Consider the following 22,629-nt stretch of genomic DNA (forward strand, 5'->3'; position numbering starts at 1 on the left):
AAAGTAATTTGTTTATATTACTGTAGTTGTTATATTACCACAGCAACTATAGAATTACCACAACACATTAATTGAAGTACTTTATTAGAACAAAATAATGCTCTGCAGAGAGTCATCAACTCGGCCCAAAGAATCATAGGCTTACAGCTCCCTTCACTTGAGGATGTTTACAGAACCAGATGCCTACGGCGTGCCAGAAATATAATAAAAGATCCATTTCACCCTGGCAATCATCTCTTCACTCTGCTGCCATCTGGAAGACGTTATCGATCTCTTAGGACATGTAGCTCCAGATTCTTGAATAGTTTCTACCCACGTGCCTTAAGGATCTGAATTCTAGTTAAAAAATTGAAGGACTGTTTTTATTATTAAGCTACGGGTTTGTGAAATAATGTTTTAATTAATATAATTTTTTATTGATTTTATTTTATTTTATTATTTAAACTTTGTTCTTGTCTATATTTTGTTTGTATACATGTTTTCATGTTGATGTATCACTGAGAAGAAGCACACAATTTCGTTGCATATCTTTGCAATGACAAATAAATTATTCTATTCTATTCTATTCTTCTAGTATGGTTCAAAAACACTATAGTATTTACTAAAAATTACTATAGTATTTTTTTCATGTGAGTATTTTTTTTTTCTTTTTTTGTCAGATTCCTGCAGACGAAAATAGCTTTGCCTAAGTCTAATAAATATCGTCATACATTCCCAATGGAATGATTACATTAAGAATTGCAAATATTTTTTTTGCATTACAAATATTCTGAAATGTTATGTTAAAATATGCAAATGATGGATTTAATCTAATTAAATATGCACTCATTTGCATACATTTCTAGAACAGAAATCTAAACTAAAATCTGAACACTAAGATAAAGCCAGGTTCTTTTTTTTCTTTTTTTTTTTTTTCTTTTTTTTTAAAGAGGGAATTTTAAATACTTTGAATTCATCATTTTAAGTTATAAAAAAAATTCTAGAAGACTTTCACCCTTTGTGAGTTTGCATCCCTAGAAAGAACATAAAGTGATCAATTATAACACTTGGAAGCATATTATTTGGTGATGCAGGTTGAGTTGGACCAGAAAAACAAGAGCAACACATTCTTAGCATTTTTATTCCAAATTAATTTCTGTGCAACTTGACATGATCATGCAAACATTTCCATTTAGGCGCTGTTTATTTATCACGTCCAAATAGCTTTTCAAATACCCTGTGGGTCCTTCAACTCAGTCCAGTTTGAAATCAGAAGAACACAACTGTCTCACTGTGCTATTCTTCAGCTGGACTGTAATGACACTGTGATTTCCCAAAACACTGCAAATTATGAGCTCTGCAGCCAAAGCCTCCTCCAAGAAGGGTGTAGGAACAAATGCTTAAAAAAACTTCAAGACTAATGTTTGATATCTGAAAATCAGCATTTTATCTTTCCAGGCTGCAATTGCAATGAAAAAAAAATATTAGTTGACTTTCAGTAAGCATTAAACATTTCCAAAACCTTTGTGCCTTGCAGCATTTTACAAAGAGCAAAAAAGAAAGGAAAGGTACTTGTCACAAACTACATGACTCTTAAAAATCATCTTCTTTAAGTCCGTCTTCACTCCACAATCTGTGAAGAAAAAGGTATGTTTGCTATGACTCACCATTTTTTTTCTTCCATTTATTCACACTTAAAAGGCCAGTTCACCCGAAAATTTAAATTCTGTCATTTTCATTTTCGTTCCAAAACTGTATGACTTTATTTCTTTCTGTGGAACATAAAAGAGGATATTTTGAAATGTCTCAGTGTTTTTTTTTGTCCATACAATGAAAGTCAATGGGGTTCAGTGTCCAGGGGGGCATTTATACTTCTTGGGGGGAGTTTTGGCAATTCATTGACAGAATTTTCATTTTTGGGTAATCAATCTATACAAGTATCTGAGATCAGTTTACTGTATGTTACCTTGACAACATGAGTCTCTCGGGTGCGCACACGTAGCTTGTTGACCTGAGATTCGGCCATATCCGCCCTCTCCTCGGCTTCATCCAGGTCATGCTGGATCTTCTTGAACCGAGTCATATTGCAGTTGGCCTGCTCCTCCTGCCATAAAACAACGAGATACAGTGCTCTGAAATCTGTGCGCTGCATGCGTAGACCTTAAAATGGACAATGCCATATTGTTCGACAGGTCACATGATGATATGTGGCAATATCAATGGTATATTTTTGCATATACCATTCTGAACCTATTATGTACTGGAAGAATGAATTACTGAGTTGATATTGCAAGTGAATGAAAAATACGTACTGCATCCTCAGCTTGTCTCTTGAAGCTCTTTACTTTTGCCTGTAGTTTGTCAATCAGATCTTGCATCCTCAGGAGAGTTTTCCTGTCCTCCTCTGTCTACGCAGAGAACACAAAGTCTTTTAGATGCACTGGAGATGAGACACACTGTTTTTCTGTTGCGTCACATGTCTTTCTGTGAGTAATACCTGGTAAGTGAGCTCTTTAATCCTCCTCTCATATTTTCGTATTCCTTTTTGGAAGTCTCCGCTCTTCTTCTGTTCACACTCTAGCTCTCCTTCTAGCTCCCGTACCTGATGATCGAAATGTTCCCACAGATACAGATTAATCCATAAAATATGTTATATTCATGTCTGGACCAAAGCTGCAATGGACATTTTTCTTTCTGCTCACCCGAATTTCCAGTTTCTGAATCTGTTTCTTTCCTCCCTTGAGAGCAATCTGCTCAGCCTCATCCAGACGCATCTGCAGGTCTTTGATGGTCTGCTCCATGTTCCTCTTCATCCTCTCCAGGTGGCTGCTGGTGTCCTGCTCCTTCTTCAGCTCTTCCGCCATCATGGCTGCCTAATAATGAATATGTTTGGTTACATATAAAACAGCACACTCAAAACAAGAGTGTCAGTGTTTTGCTTTATTGTTGTGAACAGAAGAATTAGATAAGAAGTTATGATAAGAAGAACAGATTTTTACATTTTCTGCCTATGCAAAACTCACTCTCATATTGCTAGAGTTTTGTGGGTGGTTGCTAGGGTGTTTGTAAAGCATTTTGGGTAGTTTCTAGGTGGTTAAGGGAGCTCTTGGTCATTTTTAACCCTTATAGAGTGCAACAATCTGGTAATGGAAATAATCGGGAAATTGATTTTTAACAATAACTTATAAAGCTTTAAAGACAGACCTGTTGTGAGCTCTGAGGTTGTTAATAGGTGGTATATGCTTTCATTGAAGCCATCTGTTCACATTATTTCAACTTATTTTTAAAACAATCATGTTTAACAGCTGAATTCATGGTGGAAAGCTACGTTACCCATGAAGCCGAGCAGAAAATTCCACCAATCAGATCATAGCGGCAAGCAAATCGTGCCTAAAAGAGCTCTCCAGGTAATGCCCAATCCCAAGAAGACGTAATAGAGTTGGTCTCCCTACGCTGTCTAAATACTTAAATATAGTATATATCTATACTGTATATATATGCATATTTTGCAATAAACTTAAAATATATTATTTCTATAGATTATCAACTAGTTTAAATGAATAGGTTTATATTTTTAGTTCTATTATGTCATTCCCAATGCATCATGGGATTGTAGTTTGTTCCATCACTAAAGCTGTTAAGTACACAGTCTTTTACCTTTGTCTTTTTTTAAGACGTAAAGACTTTTTTTAAAATCCCTATGGGAAAAATGGATAAAATACTTCCAGAACCAGAAAATGCGGGTGGACACTAATGCACGCTATTGTTGTTCTACTAGGAACTCACATCAGTTATGGCCTTCTTCGCCTTCTCTTCAGCATTGCGACACTCCTGCAGAGCATCGTCCACCTCCCCTGACAGCACGGACAGATCAGTCTCGAGCTTCTTCTTGTGGTTCAACACTACCGTGTTCTGTAGAGATCAGTGGATTGTGAGATAAGATCATGACAAATGATTATTGATAAATTGTTTCATTGATTCGTCTTGCCTGAGCATGCAGCAGGTTCACTCTCTCACTGGACTCCAGAGCTCATGCTCAGCGACTTTACGCATACGGTCTGTTTGTTCCACCACTCCACGCAACTCCTCCAACTCTGCAGTTAGCAGGGTGTTTCTCCTTTCTGTGATTGCCACTTGCTCCTTCAGGTCATCACACTGATGTATAGACTCATCTAACTCTACTTGTAGTTCCTGAGAAAACAGAGTTTAAGTGAGGTTGGCATTTAAACGTTTCAAATTTTTACACACTTAAATGTATGTAATACAGTCTAGAAGGGATGCACTTCTGGCCAATACAGATTAGCTGGTAATTATTTTTGTTAAGTCTGATATTAAACTGTATACTATCTTGTGTACATTAAAAATAAAACTTCAAAAACTAAAATCAGCGGTTTAACAGTTTTTTTAAAGTATTAAAGTGTCGAGATAAACTTTCAGGTTACCCAAATGTAAAAATAGGGAATTGAGCACAATCAGTTATACAATATCAATGAATACCTATAAAAAAAATCTTTATTTTGTCCATCCCTAGAGATTATGTAAAGTTGTAGTTAAAGATTATTTCATGTTTCTATATAGTTGATTATCTTTTTAAATCTGCATATTGATACAACCAGCCCTCCCCACTCACCTTGATTTGAAGCTGTAGGTTGCGCACCATTTTTTGAGACTCCACAGCCTGTCTGTTTGCGTGGTTCAGATGGATCTCCATCTCATTCATATCTCCTTCCATCTTTTTCTTAACCCTGATTGCCTCATTACGGGCTCTGGTCTCTGCATCCAGAGTGGTCTGCATGGTGTCCAGAGTCCGCTGATGGTTTCGACTGCATAGATAAATAGTCACATGTGTTTTAATTATAAAGTGATATTTCAATAGTTAGTAGGTTTTCTTTTGTTGTTATAGAAATAAAAGAGTCCCTTACCGGAGATTGTCAATCTCTTCATCCCTCTCTGCAAGTTTCTTTTCAACCTCAGTCCTGGTCTGGCTGAGTTCCAACTGGATGCGTAAGGTTTTACTCTCCTCGTGCTCCAGAGTGCCCTGAGTCAAACAGGGTTAGCAGCACATTAGCTTTTCACCCAAGTACACAATTATAAATGTCTGTTGGTGAGCATAGTCTAGTATCTCAGGTAATATTTATCACCTCAGCCTCCTCCAGTGCTGCTTGAATGTTACTCTTCTCGTTGTCCAGTATCTTCTTCATCTGTTCAAGCTCATGGATGGTCTTGTTACCTTGACTAATCTGATCAGTCAAGTCAGTGATTTCCTCTGCAAAACAAATATTTATATATTAGGCTCATTTTGAAAAACATTCTGGACCAAAATATAATCTCTTTTGATTATTATAATTGTATGCAATTTCACAGATATATCCTTTCCTAAAGTCTATGTACAATCTTGGTACCCTGCAGGTTCTTGTTCTCCCTTTTGATTGTCTCCAGCTGGTCAAGGGCTTCTTCATAGGAGTTTTTGAGCTTAAAGAGCTCTGTGCTGAGACTGCGGGACTCTTTCTGAGAGCTTTCCAGCTCGGCCTGTGTCTCCTCAAACTTCTGCCTCCACTCAGACAGCACCTGGACATAATAATAATAATAGGTGGTAAAAGAAAATAAGTAAAAACAATACCTATCTGTACTTCTAGTTAGATTAAATGTTTAAATGTACTTTTTGTCCTGACCTTATCAAAATTGCGTTGCTTTTTGTCCAGTACAACAGCCACAGCATTAGAGCGTTCCAGGTCAACCATCAAGTCCTCAATCTCAGTCTGCAGACGGTGCTTGGTCTTCTCCAGCGAGGCACATTTGGCATTGGAGGCTTCCACTGCCTCCTCAGAACTCTGGAGCCGTGCAACCAGCTTCTTCCTGAAGACGGATAAATCAGCTTTTTAAATAAAACAGCAATTTTTTTTGATAAGTGAACAAGACCCTATGTTGCATCGACTGATGACAGAGTGGTCTCTTACTTGGCATCCTCTAGTTCATCGGTCCTCTGAATGGCATCAGTCTCATACTTTGTCCTCCACTGTGCAATCTCCGCATTGGCTTTAGACAAAGCACGCTGCAACTCAGATTTGGCCTCCTGCTCCTCCTCAAACTGCTCTCTCAAGAGCTCACAATCATGCCTGGATGACTGTACCGCATGAGCTAAACTGTTCTTTGCCTGGCACAAAGACACAAACAAAATATAATATTAAATGTGATTCACTTGAGTTGAATATATTGAATATATAAACACTACCAGAGAAACGTTTTGGGTCGTTAAGGTTTTTTTAAAGAAGTATCTAAAGCTGCATTTATTTGATCAAATACAGTAAAATACAGTAATATTGTTAAATATTATTAGTTTAAAAAAACTGTTTTCTATTTTAATATAATTTAAAATACATTTTTTTTCCTGTGATGGCAAGGCTGAATTTTCAGCAGCCATTACTCCAGACTTACTCTCAAACTTTTGAATGGTAGGGGAAAAACAATATACTTCTAATGCCATTTTTTCAACTCTTTACCTGTCTGCCACAATAATGTAATGTTTCAGGTCTTTCTTCAGCAAACATTGATATGTGTGATTAATTGTGGCCAGAAATTTTAATTGACTGACAGCCCCTAATAGTTATGGCGCAATGCATCCAGTGTATCTAAAATCAGGCTCACTTTGCATTCTTCTTCTAGCTGTTTCTTCAGCTCCTCCATGGTCTGGGTGAGAGCACTCTTTGCTCGCTGCAGCTGCATGACCAAAACCTCTCTCTCTTCCAGTCTGCGGCTGACCTCGGCTGTAATTGTAAGGTGAAAAGAGAGAACAAATCCATTGGTACTTTACCAAGTGCCAGTTACTTTGTTCTTACATTATTTGATCTCTGTAATCAGAATTTCTAAAGGAGACATCATAATGTTTAATATATTTCCAGCTCCTGATCTTAATTCTATTTCAAAGTGTAGGACACTGACCACTTTCTGTCTGAGCCCGTGCTTTTTGAGAGGTGACATCCATTAGCTGCCTCTGGAGTTCCTCCACCTTGGTTTTAGATTCATTCAGCTGGTCCTCATACATCCTGCACATTTTCTCTGTTGTGGCCTGCAAACGTCAGTCTCTTTGTTAATTTTCTCACTGTTCATTTGGTACTGTATATATAATAACTATATATATATGTGGTATTTTTCAACCCAATTCATGTTTACTCTATATGTTTTAACCATAAACTCCATGGATGGTAAGATAATAGTTCTGTAATGACAACTCTCGGAAGATTGGTACGGTAATAGAGATTGGCATGGTAATGGATATGGCAATGTTAATGTATTTGGTCTTGGCGGAATAGATCTGCTATGCTGCTGCAGAGCAAGTACCGAGACTTGCTACTGCCAATACATTCACAGACATTGCTGTGAGCATGTAAGACATGGTGCTGCTGCTGCACATGTAACATACATGAATTAATACCCATAGCAGATTGATACAGGTGGAGCTGGGGAAGGTGGAGGGTTTCTGAAAGCGTGCTGCAGATTGCTAACAGTAACACTACCGGTATTTGTTTGAATATGGAGCCGCAGCTCATTGGCCGCTGATGCAACAGCAACCATCCAGCTGTGCTATGTAGATAATGATGTAATCGCCAAATGAGTTAAAGACCTATCAGCCTGTGCCATCTAGAGTTTCATGCCAGAACTAGGTAACAATATGAGTCTGAGAAACTATGTTAAACACATTGAGATGTTTTACTTTGGCTCTGGAGAGATGTTCAAGGTTCGACGCCAGGTCTTCAGACTCCATTCTGGTTTCTGCCTTTTCCTTCTCCAGCTTCTGTTTGACCCTCTGCAGGTTGTCCAGTTGTTCTCCCATCTCAGCCACAGTGTCCGCATGCTTTCTCCGTAGCATGGCCATAGTGGTTTCATGATGCAGAGAGGCTTCTTCCAGATCTCTCCGCATCTTTAAAAAGTCAGCCTCCCGCTTCTTGTTCATCTCGATCTGGGCAGCAGTAGCACCTCCTGCTTCCTCCAGACGTTCACTCAGCTCTTCCAGTTCCCTTGACACATCACTGCGCTGCTTTTCTGACTTTAATCGAGCTGCTCTTTCAGCCTCAAGTTCCTCCTCAAGCTCTTCTATACGTGTCTGTAAACAGTTTACCAAAATACTGTTAGATTAATAACATTATGCGTAATGTTCGGTCATTAGCCAAATAATTACTTTACCTGTAATTCTTTAATTTTCTTGTGTAGTTGAATAACCAAGGCTTGCTCCTCTTCAATCTTTGCACCTATTTGAACCATTTCAAGGTCTTTCCTACAGAAAAGACCAAGTACAGATTTCATTACAGAACATATAGCCTAGTCATATAGCATTTTTGTAGCACAGTACTTCCATTTGACACGACAACGAATGCATAATTCTTATAAAATCTCACTTTTTTAGTCTGTCCTCTAGCTGCTGTTTGTTGTTCTCCAAATCCATGGATGACTCAATGGAAAGCTTCAAATCTCCCTCAAGCTTTCGCTTCACTCGTTCCAGATCCATACGCAATTTCTTCTCTTGCTCCAAAGAGCCCTCTAACTGTTCCAGTTAACAAATAATAATAAACAATGAAATCTAAGAAATGTATTACTCAACCATTGTGCTAGGTTAGACTGGCTAATAAGCTTTTCATAATAAATGGAGTTTCAGTTTGTTACAGACTCTTAAGTTTGTCTCATAGGGTTTTACTGAGCCCATTTCATACTCACATCATCCACCTGCTGCTCAAGTTTGATCTTGGCCTTGGAAAGCATGTTAACTTTGTTCTCCTCAGTCTGCAGGTCTTCCAGAGCCTGCTGATGAGCATCCTGGAGGGCTTTCTTCTCTTTAGTCAGCCTCATGATGGTTTCATCCAATGCAGCCATTTCCTCCAACAAGTTTTTCACCTGAGTCAACCAGAGAGAACTTGTTAATCAGTGCATTAGAGGACCTAACATAGACCACATTGCCTCATCCATGAACATATCTGTGTTACCTTATTCTCAGTGGCGTGTTTTTCCTTCTCCACCTTGGCCAGAGTAATCTCCAGGTCATCCAGGTCTTTCTTCAGCTCAATACACTCATCCTCAAGTTTGCGTTTCTTGGCCAGGATGGTGGCATTAACCTCCTCTTCGTCCTCCAGCCTCTCCATCAGCTCCTTAATTTTCCCCTCCATCTGGATCTTAGCCTTGATCAGCAGGTCACAGCGGTCCTCAGCATCAGCCAGATTATCCTGCTCCTGGGGTCAGAATGTAAAAGTTAATTCTTTTCATCTTTCCTTTGACTATTAACTATGTTATTCTGATTCATAACTTCTTGTTTCATTGATATGATCCACTCTTACACTCACCGCTTGAAGTTGTAAGGAGAGGTCATTTTTCTCTTGCACCAAAGAGATCTGTCTCTCCTCAAACTCTTTCCTCTTCACCTCAGACCTCTCAAGAGCCTCCTTTAGCTTCTGGAACTCCTCCTTCAGTGTAGCCAGCTCCTTCTCTGTAGCTGCGCTCCTCAGCAGGGGTTTGATCTTGAAGAACAGACACATCCATGGCCAGTTCTTGACTGCGTAAAAGGCACGGATGTTCCACTGAATAACCATCACAGCTTCCCTGAGTGAAGATAATCAGATGGTGGATCAGTGACACACTGTATATGACTATTCATGATAAAGAAAAGGAAAAATCTAGTTTAAAAACAAACGCAAAGTTCTCAGAAATTCATTCTTTATATTAATGTTGGTTTCATATGGTTCTAAAAACTTTTATACCATTACATCTAAGTACATGTGAGTGTATATCTTAATATTTTAAGAACTTAATAATAAGTTTTTAAAATATTTTTCAAGGTAAAAAATATTTTTTTTAAATAAACTTAAAATAGCTTGTAACCTTTTCCCTACATCTTTCTGCATGTTGGGTCTGTCTTCCCCTGTCTTCAAAAAGTATTTCAGCTTTTTAAAATGAGTTTTTTTTCTTAATTTTCCCTCCTTCTGATATCAGGACAGTTGTATAATGTATATTATATATTTTTAACTTTAAGCTGAAAAAAAAAAATGTCAAAGAGAATTTTATCTCTTCTAATTTTCATTACAGAAGTGATGTATTCAAGTCACTGTGTGTATGACTTGCATTTTAAACATATTTTTAAAATGAATAGTCACCTTTATTTATATAGTGCTTGGGTTAGGTTTAGGGGTTGGGTTATATAGTTAGGACAAAATTTTCCAGGATTTTGTTCCAGGACAAAATATGAAATATGATCTATGAAAGAAAGCATAATGTCATTGACCCTGGTCCTGGTATATATGGAGTTGTCTATGAAGTATTAGGATTACACAAAACATTGGGTAAAAACATTTCAACATAAGATACATGCTGTAAGAGGATCAAGATGAAGCCTTTTATACTCTCTCAAATCTCTTTCAAAACTTTGCTCATTATGTCCAAGGATAAAAGAACCCTTATCCATTCTGTAGCCTGCACCTCACTCTCCCTGCCCTTGTTGTTCTAAATTAGCTCAGTATGTCTAGCACCAAATAGGGCCAGGCTGCCACACGCCATTGTTTCGTGTGTTCTAAATCAGTAATCCCACTGTGATACTGAGCATGCCTAAAGAGTAAATCAATTCCGCATTGCTGAAGCGGCAACACAATCAGGAACAGTCAAAGGTCAGGCAGAGGTTGTTGATTATCTAAAGCTGAACCCTTCTGAAGAAACAAGAGGACTTAATCTCCTGTCACCTGGGATGGCATTTCAGCAGTTTTCAGCCTGCTCCCAGCCATACCCATTCTGGACAAAAGAAGGTTATTTATAATAAAGATGGGAGGGGGCACTCTGGTAAGGAACCGTCAACAACTGGTATGTGCGCTGTTTGTGGGATATATGACCCATCTCCACACCTGCTTTTGTAAATGCCATTTGGGGTGGAGGGGGTTTAACCGGCTTTTTCTGTAGTGACCACACACACACAAAACATACGGACACACGCCAGACACACGCCACAACATAGTCCGCATACACTTCAGACATTCCTCCCATAGATTTACAGGCTCATAGGCCTACACACACTCTCAACAGTTTATCGCCATGCTTAGAAAGTGCTTAAGAAAGCGATATCTGCAATCTGACACTTTCTTCAGTCAGTGAGTAACAGCAAAACTATTTGCGTTCGGCTATTTAGATGCTTTATGACTATTTAGATGCTTCATGACTATTGTCATGGTTTGTACATCCAAACAGCACATACTTCTAAGGAATTAAGGAAAAGGAATTACTTCTCTTTCATCATCCTTTTGCGCTCCATCCGCATAAGTTTCCCCCTGCAGAAGGCCTGCAGCAAGGTGAGGACCTCAGATAGCCGTTCGTCTCTCATGTCCTCCAGCTGGCCAAGAAGTCCCGCCTTAAAGAAAACCTGAAGGAGGACAGATTCACAGGTCAGTGTTGCCTAGGATGAGTTTTAAGTAACTGAAAATAGTGGGCATGATGGGAGTGAGAGAGAACAATTTCATGAACCTTGTTGTGGCCAAACTTGTACTGTGTGTGGTCGATATCCAGAGACCCAAGCAACTTTTCTACAGCTTTCCTGCTGTCCACATATGTGTCCTCTGGGATGGCCAAAGGATTCAGGATACGGTAGCTGGTAAATTATGTAGGTTTAGTTAAATATCTTTATTCATCTTTCTATTAGGGTTTTGCACCATTCAGAATTGATTTGAGAATGGCTTTTAAATTGTTAAATTGCTAACAAGATGCAGAATTGCAAGTCAAATTTGAACACAAGAAAGTAGAATTAAAATCAAAGAGAGTGTTTAATTTTCTTTGAATTGCAATTCACTAAAATAATCTTCCTAACCCTATAGCTCGGAACACACCAAGCCGATGCCGACGAACTAGTGGCAACGAAAGCAGACTGCTGGGTTGCTCACGTTGGCAGCGTCTGGGTCCAAAGTTGCCCTGACACACCAAACCGACGCTCGACACCCGACGGCCAAGTAGCACGTCTGTTCTGCGCCTGTGTAAGAAGAAATGCCTTTCCGTACCAGCAGGTGGCAGTAGCTGAACAACCAATCAGAATGAGCAGATGGCCTGACTGACTGACGCCGATTCGACATGTCGAATTGGCCAAAAAAAAGCTGACGAGGACCAACTTCAGCTGATGGTGCAGAACACACTGAGAAAACTTAGTCGGCCGACGAACAAAAACTGCCGACCGTCGGCTTGGTGTGTTCCGGGCTTATGAAGAAAAACTCACCGCTGTTTGAACTCTGCATAGAGAATCCGGTTGGGAAATCCCTTCCTGCAAATGCGGATTCCTTCAAGAACACCATTGCAGCGAAGCTGGTGCAGAACCAGAAATGGCTCCATTATCCCTATCAGATACAAGAACAGAAACTGAAGTCTGATGGTGTGTTTACGGTAGGTTTATGGAGATCTTATATGGAGATCACTGAATTTTTTTGTACCTGGGTTCTTTGTCTCATTGGGGATAATGCAGCGCACAAAATGAGGCTGAGTGCTTCTCAAATTAGTCATTAATTTGTTTAGATTCTCCTAGAGTGACAGAGAAGAAAAAGTATTCAACATGCAGTCCATAAGATTTAAGCAGATTTTAAATCAGTTCACAGTCTCCATGCTAGTTCTGCTAACTACTGGGTCAGATCTTACCTGCGTCTTTGCATCTGTAGCTGGTGAAAGCTGAGCCAGCACAGACTTAAAGTGATGTTCATGGGTCAGATTACCTAAACATCACTGCAAGTCTTAACTGGCTCACTTTCCAACACCTTTTCCAATATCTAATTACATTAATTACAATAACATTTCCAGATTTTTAAAGAAGTGAAGAGTGGCTTTTGACATAACACAATAGACGTATGGAAAATGCATAATCTCTCCTTCATATCTCCTCACTTTTACCCACCTTATGCAGCTGGGACACTGTTTGGAACGATGCTCCTTTCTTCCTCTTTTCTCTACCCCCTGGCTTTGCTTCAGTACCTGTAACAATATGTGTAAAACACCTCAGTACAATCTGGTGTCATGGAATCAACTTTTTAATATTAGTTGTATTAATATGCACCTGAATCTAAACTGATGAAGTTCTCGAAGAGGCTCGCCATTAACTTGTTGGATGACCTCTGGAAGATTCCCACCACTGTTTCATTAAGAGGATCTCTATTTTTGTCAAGCCATCCATTGATGTTGTACGGCACCTGACAACATACATGTATGTGAATTGGTATTATATGTTAAGTGAATTATAGTGATCAAGTGATTTATCCTTTGCCACCATTGAGCAATGCACTTAACCTCAGCATGCTCCAGACTATCCCTGTTACTTAAATGGTGCCATTCTATGGCGGCATTGCATACTGTAAATTGCTTAACAAATTCCAATGGCTTCAGTTATGCAGCTTATAAAGAGTCTATTATTGTATGCTATGGTAAAAATAGCCTTGAAATATGTGTGTGAATATGATGTTATTTTCACTCACCACTCCAGCGTAGTGCACCAGCTCAAAGTGAGTATCGTATTTGCGTTTTTTGTCTGGCCTCGGTTTCAGGAAGTTGGGAGACTTGCCAAGGTGATTGTCATAGAGTTTAGCTTTGAAGCTGCTCTCTGTGGCTTTAGGGAACATGCACTCCTCCTCCAGAATAGACAGTATACCCAACGGCTGCAAACAAAACAAGAAGGATGTAACAGCTAGAGTTGCTTAGTACAGTTATCTTATACAAACATACACATGCTTTCACAGAGTTTTATGTAATTCTATATCAACCTTCTCAATGAGGTCAATGCAGGCTTGCAGGTCTAATCCAAAGTCTATGAAAGTCCACTCTATTCCCTCTGTCTTGTACTCCTCTTGCTCTAGGATGAACATGTGATGGTTGAAAAACTGTTGCAGTTTCTCATTGGTGTAGTTGATGCACATTTGCTCAAAGTTGTTGAACTGTTCAGGGGAAAGGAAGAGAAAGAGTTTTTCAAATAAGGTACAATGAGTACTGAATAATATATAGGGCAGGGTATCAATAAACATTTCCAGAATCAATTCTGATTAACAAGTTCTCAATTCAGTCTGGTTTTGATTCAGTGTGATTCATTTTCAATTAATTTAGGTATTTTGTACTAAATTTTACTTAAATAAAAGAAATTTATTTCAATAGTCCACTTTAGACATTCTACTAACTATAAGTAACTTTGCAACAACATGTCAACTACTAGTCATTAGAGTATTTGTAGGCTGTCTGTTTAACATCTGCTAACACTTTATTTTGGTTTCCAACAGACATTCTACTGACTATAAGTAACTTTTCAAGTACATGTCAACTTATTCTTGATAAGTTGCAAAGTTACCTTTAGTTAGTAGAATGTCTAAAATGGACTATTGAAATAAAGTGTAACCAAAATGTTCTCTTAGCTATTGCTATAAATTATAGAGTAAACCTTCTAAATTGGTACATTGATAAAACAGTTTGGTAAATTAAAAACAGGACCAAAGCTATGCACTTCAATTGTAATTTAACACAATTGCTGTAGTGTGTCAGTAGGAAATACCAGTTCACATTTCTAAACATTCATTTTGCCATTAATTGTAATAATCCAGTGAGATTTTTGTATTCACAAGGAGTCTGAGGACAGCCGGTGCTCCACACTGATCTCACCATCATCGAATTTGTCTGTGATTACATGAAGAAACAGATGAAACTGAGACAAACTAAATCCAGAAGAACTGTGGCCGTGTCTCCAAGACGCTTGAAGAAACCTTCCTGCAAAGCTACCTGAAAAACGGTGCGCAAGTGTACCTGGACAAAAGCTGATTTAAATGCAAAGGGTGGTCACACCAAATATTGATTTGATATGGTTGATAGAAGTTAATTGATAAATAAAATCTATTTATGACAGTATTTTTGAAAGCATTCTCACTTTACAGCATTTTTACACAAGTGCCTAAAACTTCTCACAGTACTGTAGCTTAGCTGGTCGGTTTCTTCAAGCGTCTTGGAGACACGGCTACAGATCTTCTGGATTTAGTTTGTCTCAGATTCATCTGTTTCTTCATGTAATCACAGACAGATTTGATGATGGTGAGATCAGATCTCCGTGTGGAGCACCGGCTGTTGTCAGACTCCTTGTGCGTACAAAAATCTCACTGGATTATTACAATTAATGGCAAAATGAATGTTTACAAATGTGAACTGATATTTCCTACTGACACACTACAGCAAAAGATATAATAACTGGCTTAAAACCCTTTTTTGTGGGTAAAAATACTGATGTGCCTAATACACAGTAATGTTTATTGTCTGATACACTGTTACATATATTAAAATATTCCATCACTATAAGTAATAATAATTTGATGTTGATTCATTAACGTTTCTAATAGATTCAGAGTTCATTCATTGGATGATTCATCAGACTGAGTGTTCTTAAATGATTCATTAAAGGGACTGACTCAACAGAGACAATGAATCACCGAAAAGCAGTGCAGGAAACACTGTCACAGGGTAAAAAAAAATCGATCTTGAGCTTTTAAGAATCAAAATTGTGACAAATGACATTAGTGAATAATGGAGAAAATCCATATTTTTATCTTTAAGATCCACATCTGATGTGCAGACAGTGGGAAGTGACCGACTTACCTCAAAGATCTCAAAGCCTGCTATGTCCAGCACTCCTATGAAGAACTGACGGGGGAGGGCCGTGTACAGGGTTTTATTGATTCTGCTCACCAGCCATTTAAACATGCGGTCATATGTGGCTTTGGCCAAAGCACCAACTGCATAGGTCACCTGTCGTGACACAAAAGCACAAATATTCTCACTGCTAGGTGAAATTATATAGCAGGGATACTAATTCATCATTTACTGACCTGTTCAACTGTCTGTCCTCTGACAATGTACTCATTGCCCACTTTCACTCTAGGGTGAAGCAGTCCTTTTATGAGGTCAGCTGAACTGATCCCCATGAGATAGGAGGCTTTGTCTGCACCTGAGTAACAAAATCACAGCGCTTAGTCAAACCAAGACACTGACTGAAGACGTTGAGTTTGCTTATGACAGAATCACTCTTACTTTCAGTGCCATCTGCCTCTGCTTGCTCCTCTCTCTGCCGCACTTTGAACTTCATGTTGCCAAAGTGCATGATGGCACCGACTATCTTGTAACAGCCATACTTCTCCTCAGGAGTGAAACCAAGGGTGTCCATTGCATGCTAGAGAAGAAGGTAAGCAAGTTGCATTATAGGGCAGTAGTCATTTGGTGTTTATGCGGAATAATTAGCATCTAAGTATCCCTTTACAGTGATCTCCATCATACAATCAGCACTTACATCAGTTGCAAGCAGCTCATCTCCATCGTCCATGTGGTCCACAGTTATAACACCCTGCGAGCAGAAGTGGTAGTCGAAGGGATTTGATGACACCAACAGCATATCTGTTTAACAGATGAAAGAGGTTTGGTTTTTAAGTCACACAAGGCACTGAGGATTAATACTGCAGGCATATTAACATCTATACTTGGTATATACTTAGTTCTTCAGCTTAAATAGTAGCCATACTGTTGGTGTTTCCTCTGAATACCTTGGAGTTCTGGTTTCTTGTGTGAGAGGATCTGGTAGTAGATGTGGTAGCTTCTCTCTCCAGCTTGCTGAAAAATCACTCTAGATTTTTCCAGAAGATCTAAACAAAAGGGAATGTGAAATGGAACAGGATTTGAAGGAATAACAATATATATATAATCTATTAACACAGTAATATTTTTCAAATCAGCTTACAGATGTCAATGTCAGCAGATGCAAGTTTCCCTGTAGGACCGAAATGGATTCGTATGAATTTGCCCTGTGTTAAAGAAAGAGAGAGGGAAAAGTAAAACGGAGAACAATATTGAAAGGAAGTGAGATGTTGTGCTCTTCTTATGATGTTTACTCACAAAGCGGGATGAGTTGTCATTCCTCAGGGTTTTTGCGTTGCCAAAAGCTTCCATAGCTGGGTTGGCCTCAATTATCCGATCCTCTAATGTACCCTATTTACGTTGAAAACAGATAAATGTGTGAGTTTATGATCGAACACCAAAATTATATCTATGAGTAGGACAGAACAAACTAATGGAAATGAAAATGAAATATTATCCGTCATGATTGAGGGGAAAATAGATGAAATCAGGGTTGTTGGGTTTTCTTCCCAAAAAAAAAAAAGAAAAGACAAAGAGTGAAAAAGGAACTTATAATGTTAAAAACAAGAGACAAAATGAGAGACATTGCAAAAAAGGGGAATGGGCAATGTAAAGAGTGGTATAAAAAAGGGTTCATAAAAACATACTGGAACGGGAAAACAAAACCTGGGTAACAAAACTCTGAGGGTCACTCCTTATCGGTTAAAAGGATGTCTGTGAATCCAAAAGGAATAGGTAAACATTTAGACATTATTAAAAATCCCAAAAAACATGATGTAGAGGAACAAAAGTAAGACTCGTAGGGTGACAAAAACAAGGGGTAAGGATGGGTGATGACAAAAAGAAGCACAGAAGTGAAGTTTCTGCCCTTACTCCTTTTTTGCCCCCTGCTTCACCAAGAGCAGCTATAATGGCAAAATACTGAATTACACGTTTCGTGTTGACAGTTTTGCCAGCACCGGATTCTCCGCTAGGCATGAACAAAATGTATGTGAAATATACATGAAACAATATTAAATCCAAGAAGAAAGATTAAAAAAGAAAAAAGAAAACTCTTCAAAATGATAAAAACCCATTTTTTTTATACCGCTTCATGATTAAATAATGAGCAAAAAGGATTTCAGATCATTCTGATCTAATAGTTGTAGAACAGAATGTAATGTCATGGCGGAATGTTACTTACGTGATAAGCATTGACTGGTTTTCACGATCTAAAAGAAAAAAGTTGAGTACTGAGTACATGGTGAAGACTAAAGACAATGACATTTATTATCTTTTGGCTATTCAGAATCAAAACAAATGCAACATATAAGGCCTGTGTGAAATAGAGATCAAAAGTGAAATGTGTTTCAGACCGTACTTTTTAGCATGTCATTGTAGGCATTGTCTGCTATGGAATAGATGTGAGGCGGAACATCTGAGCGACGCTTTCCCTTATACGCTGCGACCACTTCAGGAGAATAGACAGGAAGCCATTTATACGGGTTAACTGTCACACAAAACAGCCCTGAATATGTCTGTGGACAGACAAAAAACACGCATGAAGACTGAGAAATTGTTTAAAAGTTATGAAAAACATTAAAGAAGCAGATAACTTGATAACTCTTTTAAGATACAGACAGCTGTTTAACAGTAAATGATAAAGTCGTGTCTCACATAAATCATCCAGAAACTGTAGCGACGACTGAGGTTGAAAAGAACAGAGGCCTCATTGAGGTGCGTAAGCATGGCCATGTCTTCAATCATGTCAAACTTCGGGGGATTCATCTGCTGAATGTCATCCTCTTTCACTGTTAACATCTGTCAGTATTAGATTAAAGAATTTAATCACCACCTTGTGATACATTTTCTTCTTCCACTGCAGAATGAATGTAGTTACTTGAATGACAATTGGCTAAGTGTGCAAAACCATTTTTCTGAACTTAAATATCCCCTTGCTATAAATACAATACACATAATTTAAAAAATCTCACAAGACAACTTTAGCATTGTTTTTCATGTACACTGCAATAAAATCCTTTTTTTTCTCTAAAACAAGAAAAAATATTTGACAATGAGGTAAGAAAGATCTAATTTCTTCCCAAGAAATGCATCTTGTAAGAATGTAGATATACTTACTGAAAAATAAAACAAAAATAGTGATTAAGAAACTGATTTTTTGCAGTGTGGTCACAGAAAAAAAAACACGCTTCACTGACCATTCCATCTTTGGTCTCCACCATGACTTTGTCTCCATCAGTATCTTTGATCTCCACCTCAATGTAGGCTTCTTTCTCATCCGGAATCCAAACACGTTTCTTCCCTGCACACAGAAGTATTTGGCACTTCTGAACTGTCAGGTAACTAACAAACCATTTTCACATGCACAACATGCTCATCTTAATGTGTAACTCAGTCAGAATTGGACAGGATTTAAAATTAATGATTTTAATATTTCTGATAGGCTTGTGCATCAATAAAAAACACAGGATACAAACAGGACGTCTGACAGTACCATCAAACGCATGGGACTGCGCAGCGAGCTGTTCCAGGTTGGTTTTACGCAGGAATGTGGCCGCATCTCCGAATTCCCTCAATTCCATAAAGCGGGACATGATTAACGCTTCCGGTCCCGGACCTGCGCTCAAACACCTGTAACGTTGTAGAAACTTTGTTAGAAAAAAGTTTTTCTCCACTTTGTTTTGTTTCTCATAGGCATGTGTTGAAAAAAAAAAACCTCTAATCCACACTCTTGGTGAGTATTTGTGTACAAAAAAAACTTCGGACGGTCACATGCAAGGCACGGCGTACTATCCAAACAGCGCTGTGGAAAGCACATGCATTTGAGTACTAACCTCAGTAATGTCTAAACGGGTTGGCCTCGGAAGAAGTGGCCTGGTCCTCTTTTATTGTTCCCCTCAAGGTCAGAGTTGGGGAGATATGTCAGATATTCCCATGTGTCCGTGTGTGTTCAGTTGCTCATTGGCTGCGTGGCCGTGCGGTCCGTCCCTGCGCGATCACAAAAGGCAAACAGGTTTGACGGAACCGTACTGTAAGGGGTTATTTTTAAAACGACATTGTTGTTGCTTGTGATTTATGCGCTGCTGGCCAGAGGTTAAATGCATGACCTGTCTCTATTTCTTTAAAGACTTAAGTGGAAAAAATAAAATCTACGGATTTGGGGGGTTCTGACCCTTGAACCTCCCATATGGGAGTGAAAACACAAGATTGGGGTATTTTTTTTGTACACACAACGGCGTTTTCAAACAATATTTCTGTAAACACAAAAGTTAGATTATAAATTAGTCACAGCGCACTAAATTGACGTTTGTGAACAGACGTCACGTTTACCTGTGGTAACAAAAGCAACAGTAGGTGCTCGAGACTTCCGTCAGGAGAAATCCTGTCAGACGGTAAATTGACAAAACACTTGTCAATGTATTCATGATGTTTTTATATAAATGGTTTTATCACATTAGGAAATAGAAATGTAATTTTATATGTAGGCTATAAAGAAGGACACACAGGTAACACAAACTTACAAAACCCTTCTAACCTAAATATAAAATTACATTTATTTTTCCTATATATATATACAGTTTGGAAATAGAAATGTAATGTTATATGCTGGCTAGAAGGGATTTAGTTTATTTATATTATTTATGACTTAATGTATATTTATAATATGATTACTTACACATTAACAGCATACCAGATTGAAAACAACATGGGCCAGTCAGCTCAGGCAATTCAGAGAACTATCGGGTTTTTTAAGAGTAGGCTTAAACTGTGTTATGACTGGATGGATATGGTATTGAAAGGAATGTGACTATAACTTCCTATAGGCTAACTTCTGAGACAATGATTTTTAAAATTTGTGTCACAACTTGGTGCAGTCCATTTCTGTGAGTGTATTAGAAGGGCATCTATCTTTGCCTCATTTGACAGACTAGTTGAAAGACATGGTAGTATGTTCAATATAACACACAAGATCTGCATAACGTTCATACTCAGTGACTGATACAATCAGATCCTCCTTAACAAATAGGCGCCTCAGAAGCTGTCGACCTTGAGGGGTAAAGCTGAGATAAGTGTCCTCTAGCAGAATCCAGAGCCCACTATGTAGTCCGAAAATAGAAGAGAATACAACTCCTGTTCCCAATAGCCGGCATTCCATGCAGAGATAGCCATGCTGTCTGGCATGGGTTTGTGGTTAAAGAGGCGGTGCTCTGCTTTGTTTCCCTTAGAAATTACTGAGCGTGATCAGCCAGTGATTAAACACTGAAAGAGCGTCCACACTATCTCAACCCTATAAATACTGAAAGAGGTGCACAGATGTCACCATTTATGTTTGGTTGTTTAAAGTGCTGTTAAACACAATTTTTATTTGTATTTATTTACTTTTTAATTACATTTATTTATTGTAGTGACATCAGAAGTTATATCGCAATGAGTTAGGCTACTTCATACAGCAATTTCTGTGTTGAGGAAACTACTTTTTAAAACACATATAGCCTACTACAAGCTACGAACAAAAAATAGCTAACTATACTGAAGTTGCTTAAGGGGGCAATATGTTTTTATAAATAAAATAAATATAATAATTCAATAATGTAATTTATCTTCAGTGTTGGGGTAACGCATTACAAGTTACACAAGTTATATAATCAGATTACCTTTTTAAGTAACTAGTAAAGTAACGCATTGCTTTTAAATTTACAACAAAATAACTGTTACTTTTTCAAATAAGTAACGCAAGTTACTTTGCTTTCCTATTTATTGACTGACACCTCTCTTGTCCCCATGTTGAGAGAAATCAGGAGTGCAGAGGCGATGTGTCCGCTGTGTAAACGTGGGCAAAGGTAACGTAACACATTACTTTCCATTAAAAGTAACTATGTAACGCAATTAGTTACTTTTTAGGGAGTGATGAAATATTGTAATGCATTACTTTTAAAAGTAACTTTCCTCAACACTGTTTATCATTTTAATCAAAGATGTATTTTTGCTTACAGCAAAACAATGATTTTAAATGAATGAACAGTTAGGGTGGAAGTGTCAAACTTGAACAAAACAATTTATATGCAGACTTCTATGTAAAAACACCCTAACTTACATAATTCAAAAATAGTACGTATTGCAAAACTTTCTGTGAATCTGTGAATCGTTTTGTTCTATGTTCATTTGGACGAGCCGATTTACTATGACTTACACATTGGACAGAGCGAATGATTTACGACAAACTAATTCAGTAGAATGAATCAGGATCTCCAATGCTAAAATAACAGAGACAACCATTTAAAACGATTCAAATGTTGGGGCGTTTTGTAAATTTGAATAAAATGAAAACTTAAAGACTTTCAAATCACATGCCAATATTTTATTCACAATAGAACATAGATAACATTATAAATGTTTAAACTGAGAAATTTTACAATTTTATGCACAAAATGAGCTCATTTCAAATTTGATGCCTGCTACAGGTCTCAAAATAGTTGGGACGTGGGCATGTTTACCATGGTGTAGCATCTCCTCTTCTTTTCAGAACAGTTTGAAGATGTCTGGGCATCGAGGTAATGAGTTTCTGGAGTTTTGGTGTTAGAATTTGGTCCCACTCTTGCCTGATATAGGTTTCCAGCTCCTGAAGAGTTTGTGGTCATCCATATTTTTCGTTTACTGATGCACCAAATGTTCTCTATAGGTGAAAGATCTGGACTGCAGGCAGGCCAATTCAGCACCCGGACTCTTCTACGATGAAGCCATGCTGTTGTAATAGCTGCAGTATGTGGTTTTGCATTGTCCCTGAAATAGATGTCATCTGGAGAGGAGCATATGTTGCTCTAAAACGTTTATATACCTTTCAGCATTCATAGTGCCTTCCAAAACATGCAAGCTGCCCATACCGTATGCACTTATGCACCCCCATACCATCAGAGATGCTGGCTTTTGAACTGAACGCTGATAACACGCTGGAAGGTCTCCCTCCTCTTCAGCCCGGAGGACACGGCATCTGTGATTTCCAACAAG

General features: G+C 38.3%; 1 protein-coding gene across 1 annotated transcript; it reads right to left on the bottom strand.

Annotated features, from left to right (window-relative positions):
• Positions 1-1,104: 1,104 nt before the first annotated feature.
• myh7bb (myosin, heavy chain 7B, cardiac muscle, beta b) lies at positions 1,105-19,470 on the bottom strand. Its single transcript, XM_051879153.1, is given in 43 exon segments — positions 1,105-1,612; positions 1,946-2,083; positions 2,292-2,387; positions 2,477-2,581; positions 2,682-2,852; positions 3,766-3,891; positions 3,968-4,008; positions 4,011-4,170; positions 4,610-4,802; positions 4,902-5,017; positions 5,121-5,245; positions 5,382-5,547; positions 5,652-5,835; positions 5,937-6,133; positions 6,625-6,743; positions 6,919-7,045; positions 7,691-8,080; positions 8,161-8,251; positions 8,373-8,518; positions 8,689-8,865; positions 8,955-9,197; positions 9,309-9,564; positions 11,229-11,365; positions 11,467-11,590; positions 12,206-12,323; positions 12,417-12,504; positions 12,872-12,948; positions 13,031-13,163; positions 13,446-13,625; positions 13,731-13,901; positions 15,595-15,744; positions 15,825-15,943; positions 16,027-16,165; positions 16,283-16,386; positions 16,533-16,631; positions 16,727-16,790; positions 16,882-16,974; positions 17,497-17,593; positions 17,807-17,834; positions 17,984-18,140; positions 18,280-18,423; positions 18,822-18,925; positions 19,118-19,470. Coding segments are annotated over 43 exon segments (5,805 nt in total). The 5' UTR covers positions 19,218-19,470; the 3' UTR covers positions 1,105-1,600.
• Between the last annotated feature and the right edge of the window lie 3,159 nt (positions 19,471-22,629).

This window comes from Ctenopharyngodon idella, chromosome 22 (genome assembly GCF_019924925.1).
Source record: "Ctenopharyngodon idella isolate HZGC_01 chromosome 22, HZGC01, whole genome shotgun sequence".
NCBI classification, from domain to species: Eukaryota; Metazoa; Chordata; class Actinopteri; order Cypriniformes; family Xenocyprididae; genus Ctenopharyngodon; species Ctenopharyngodon idella.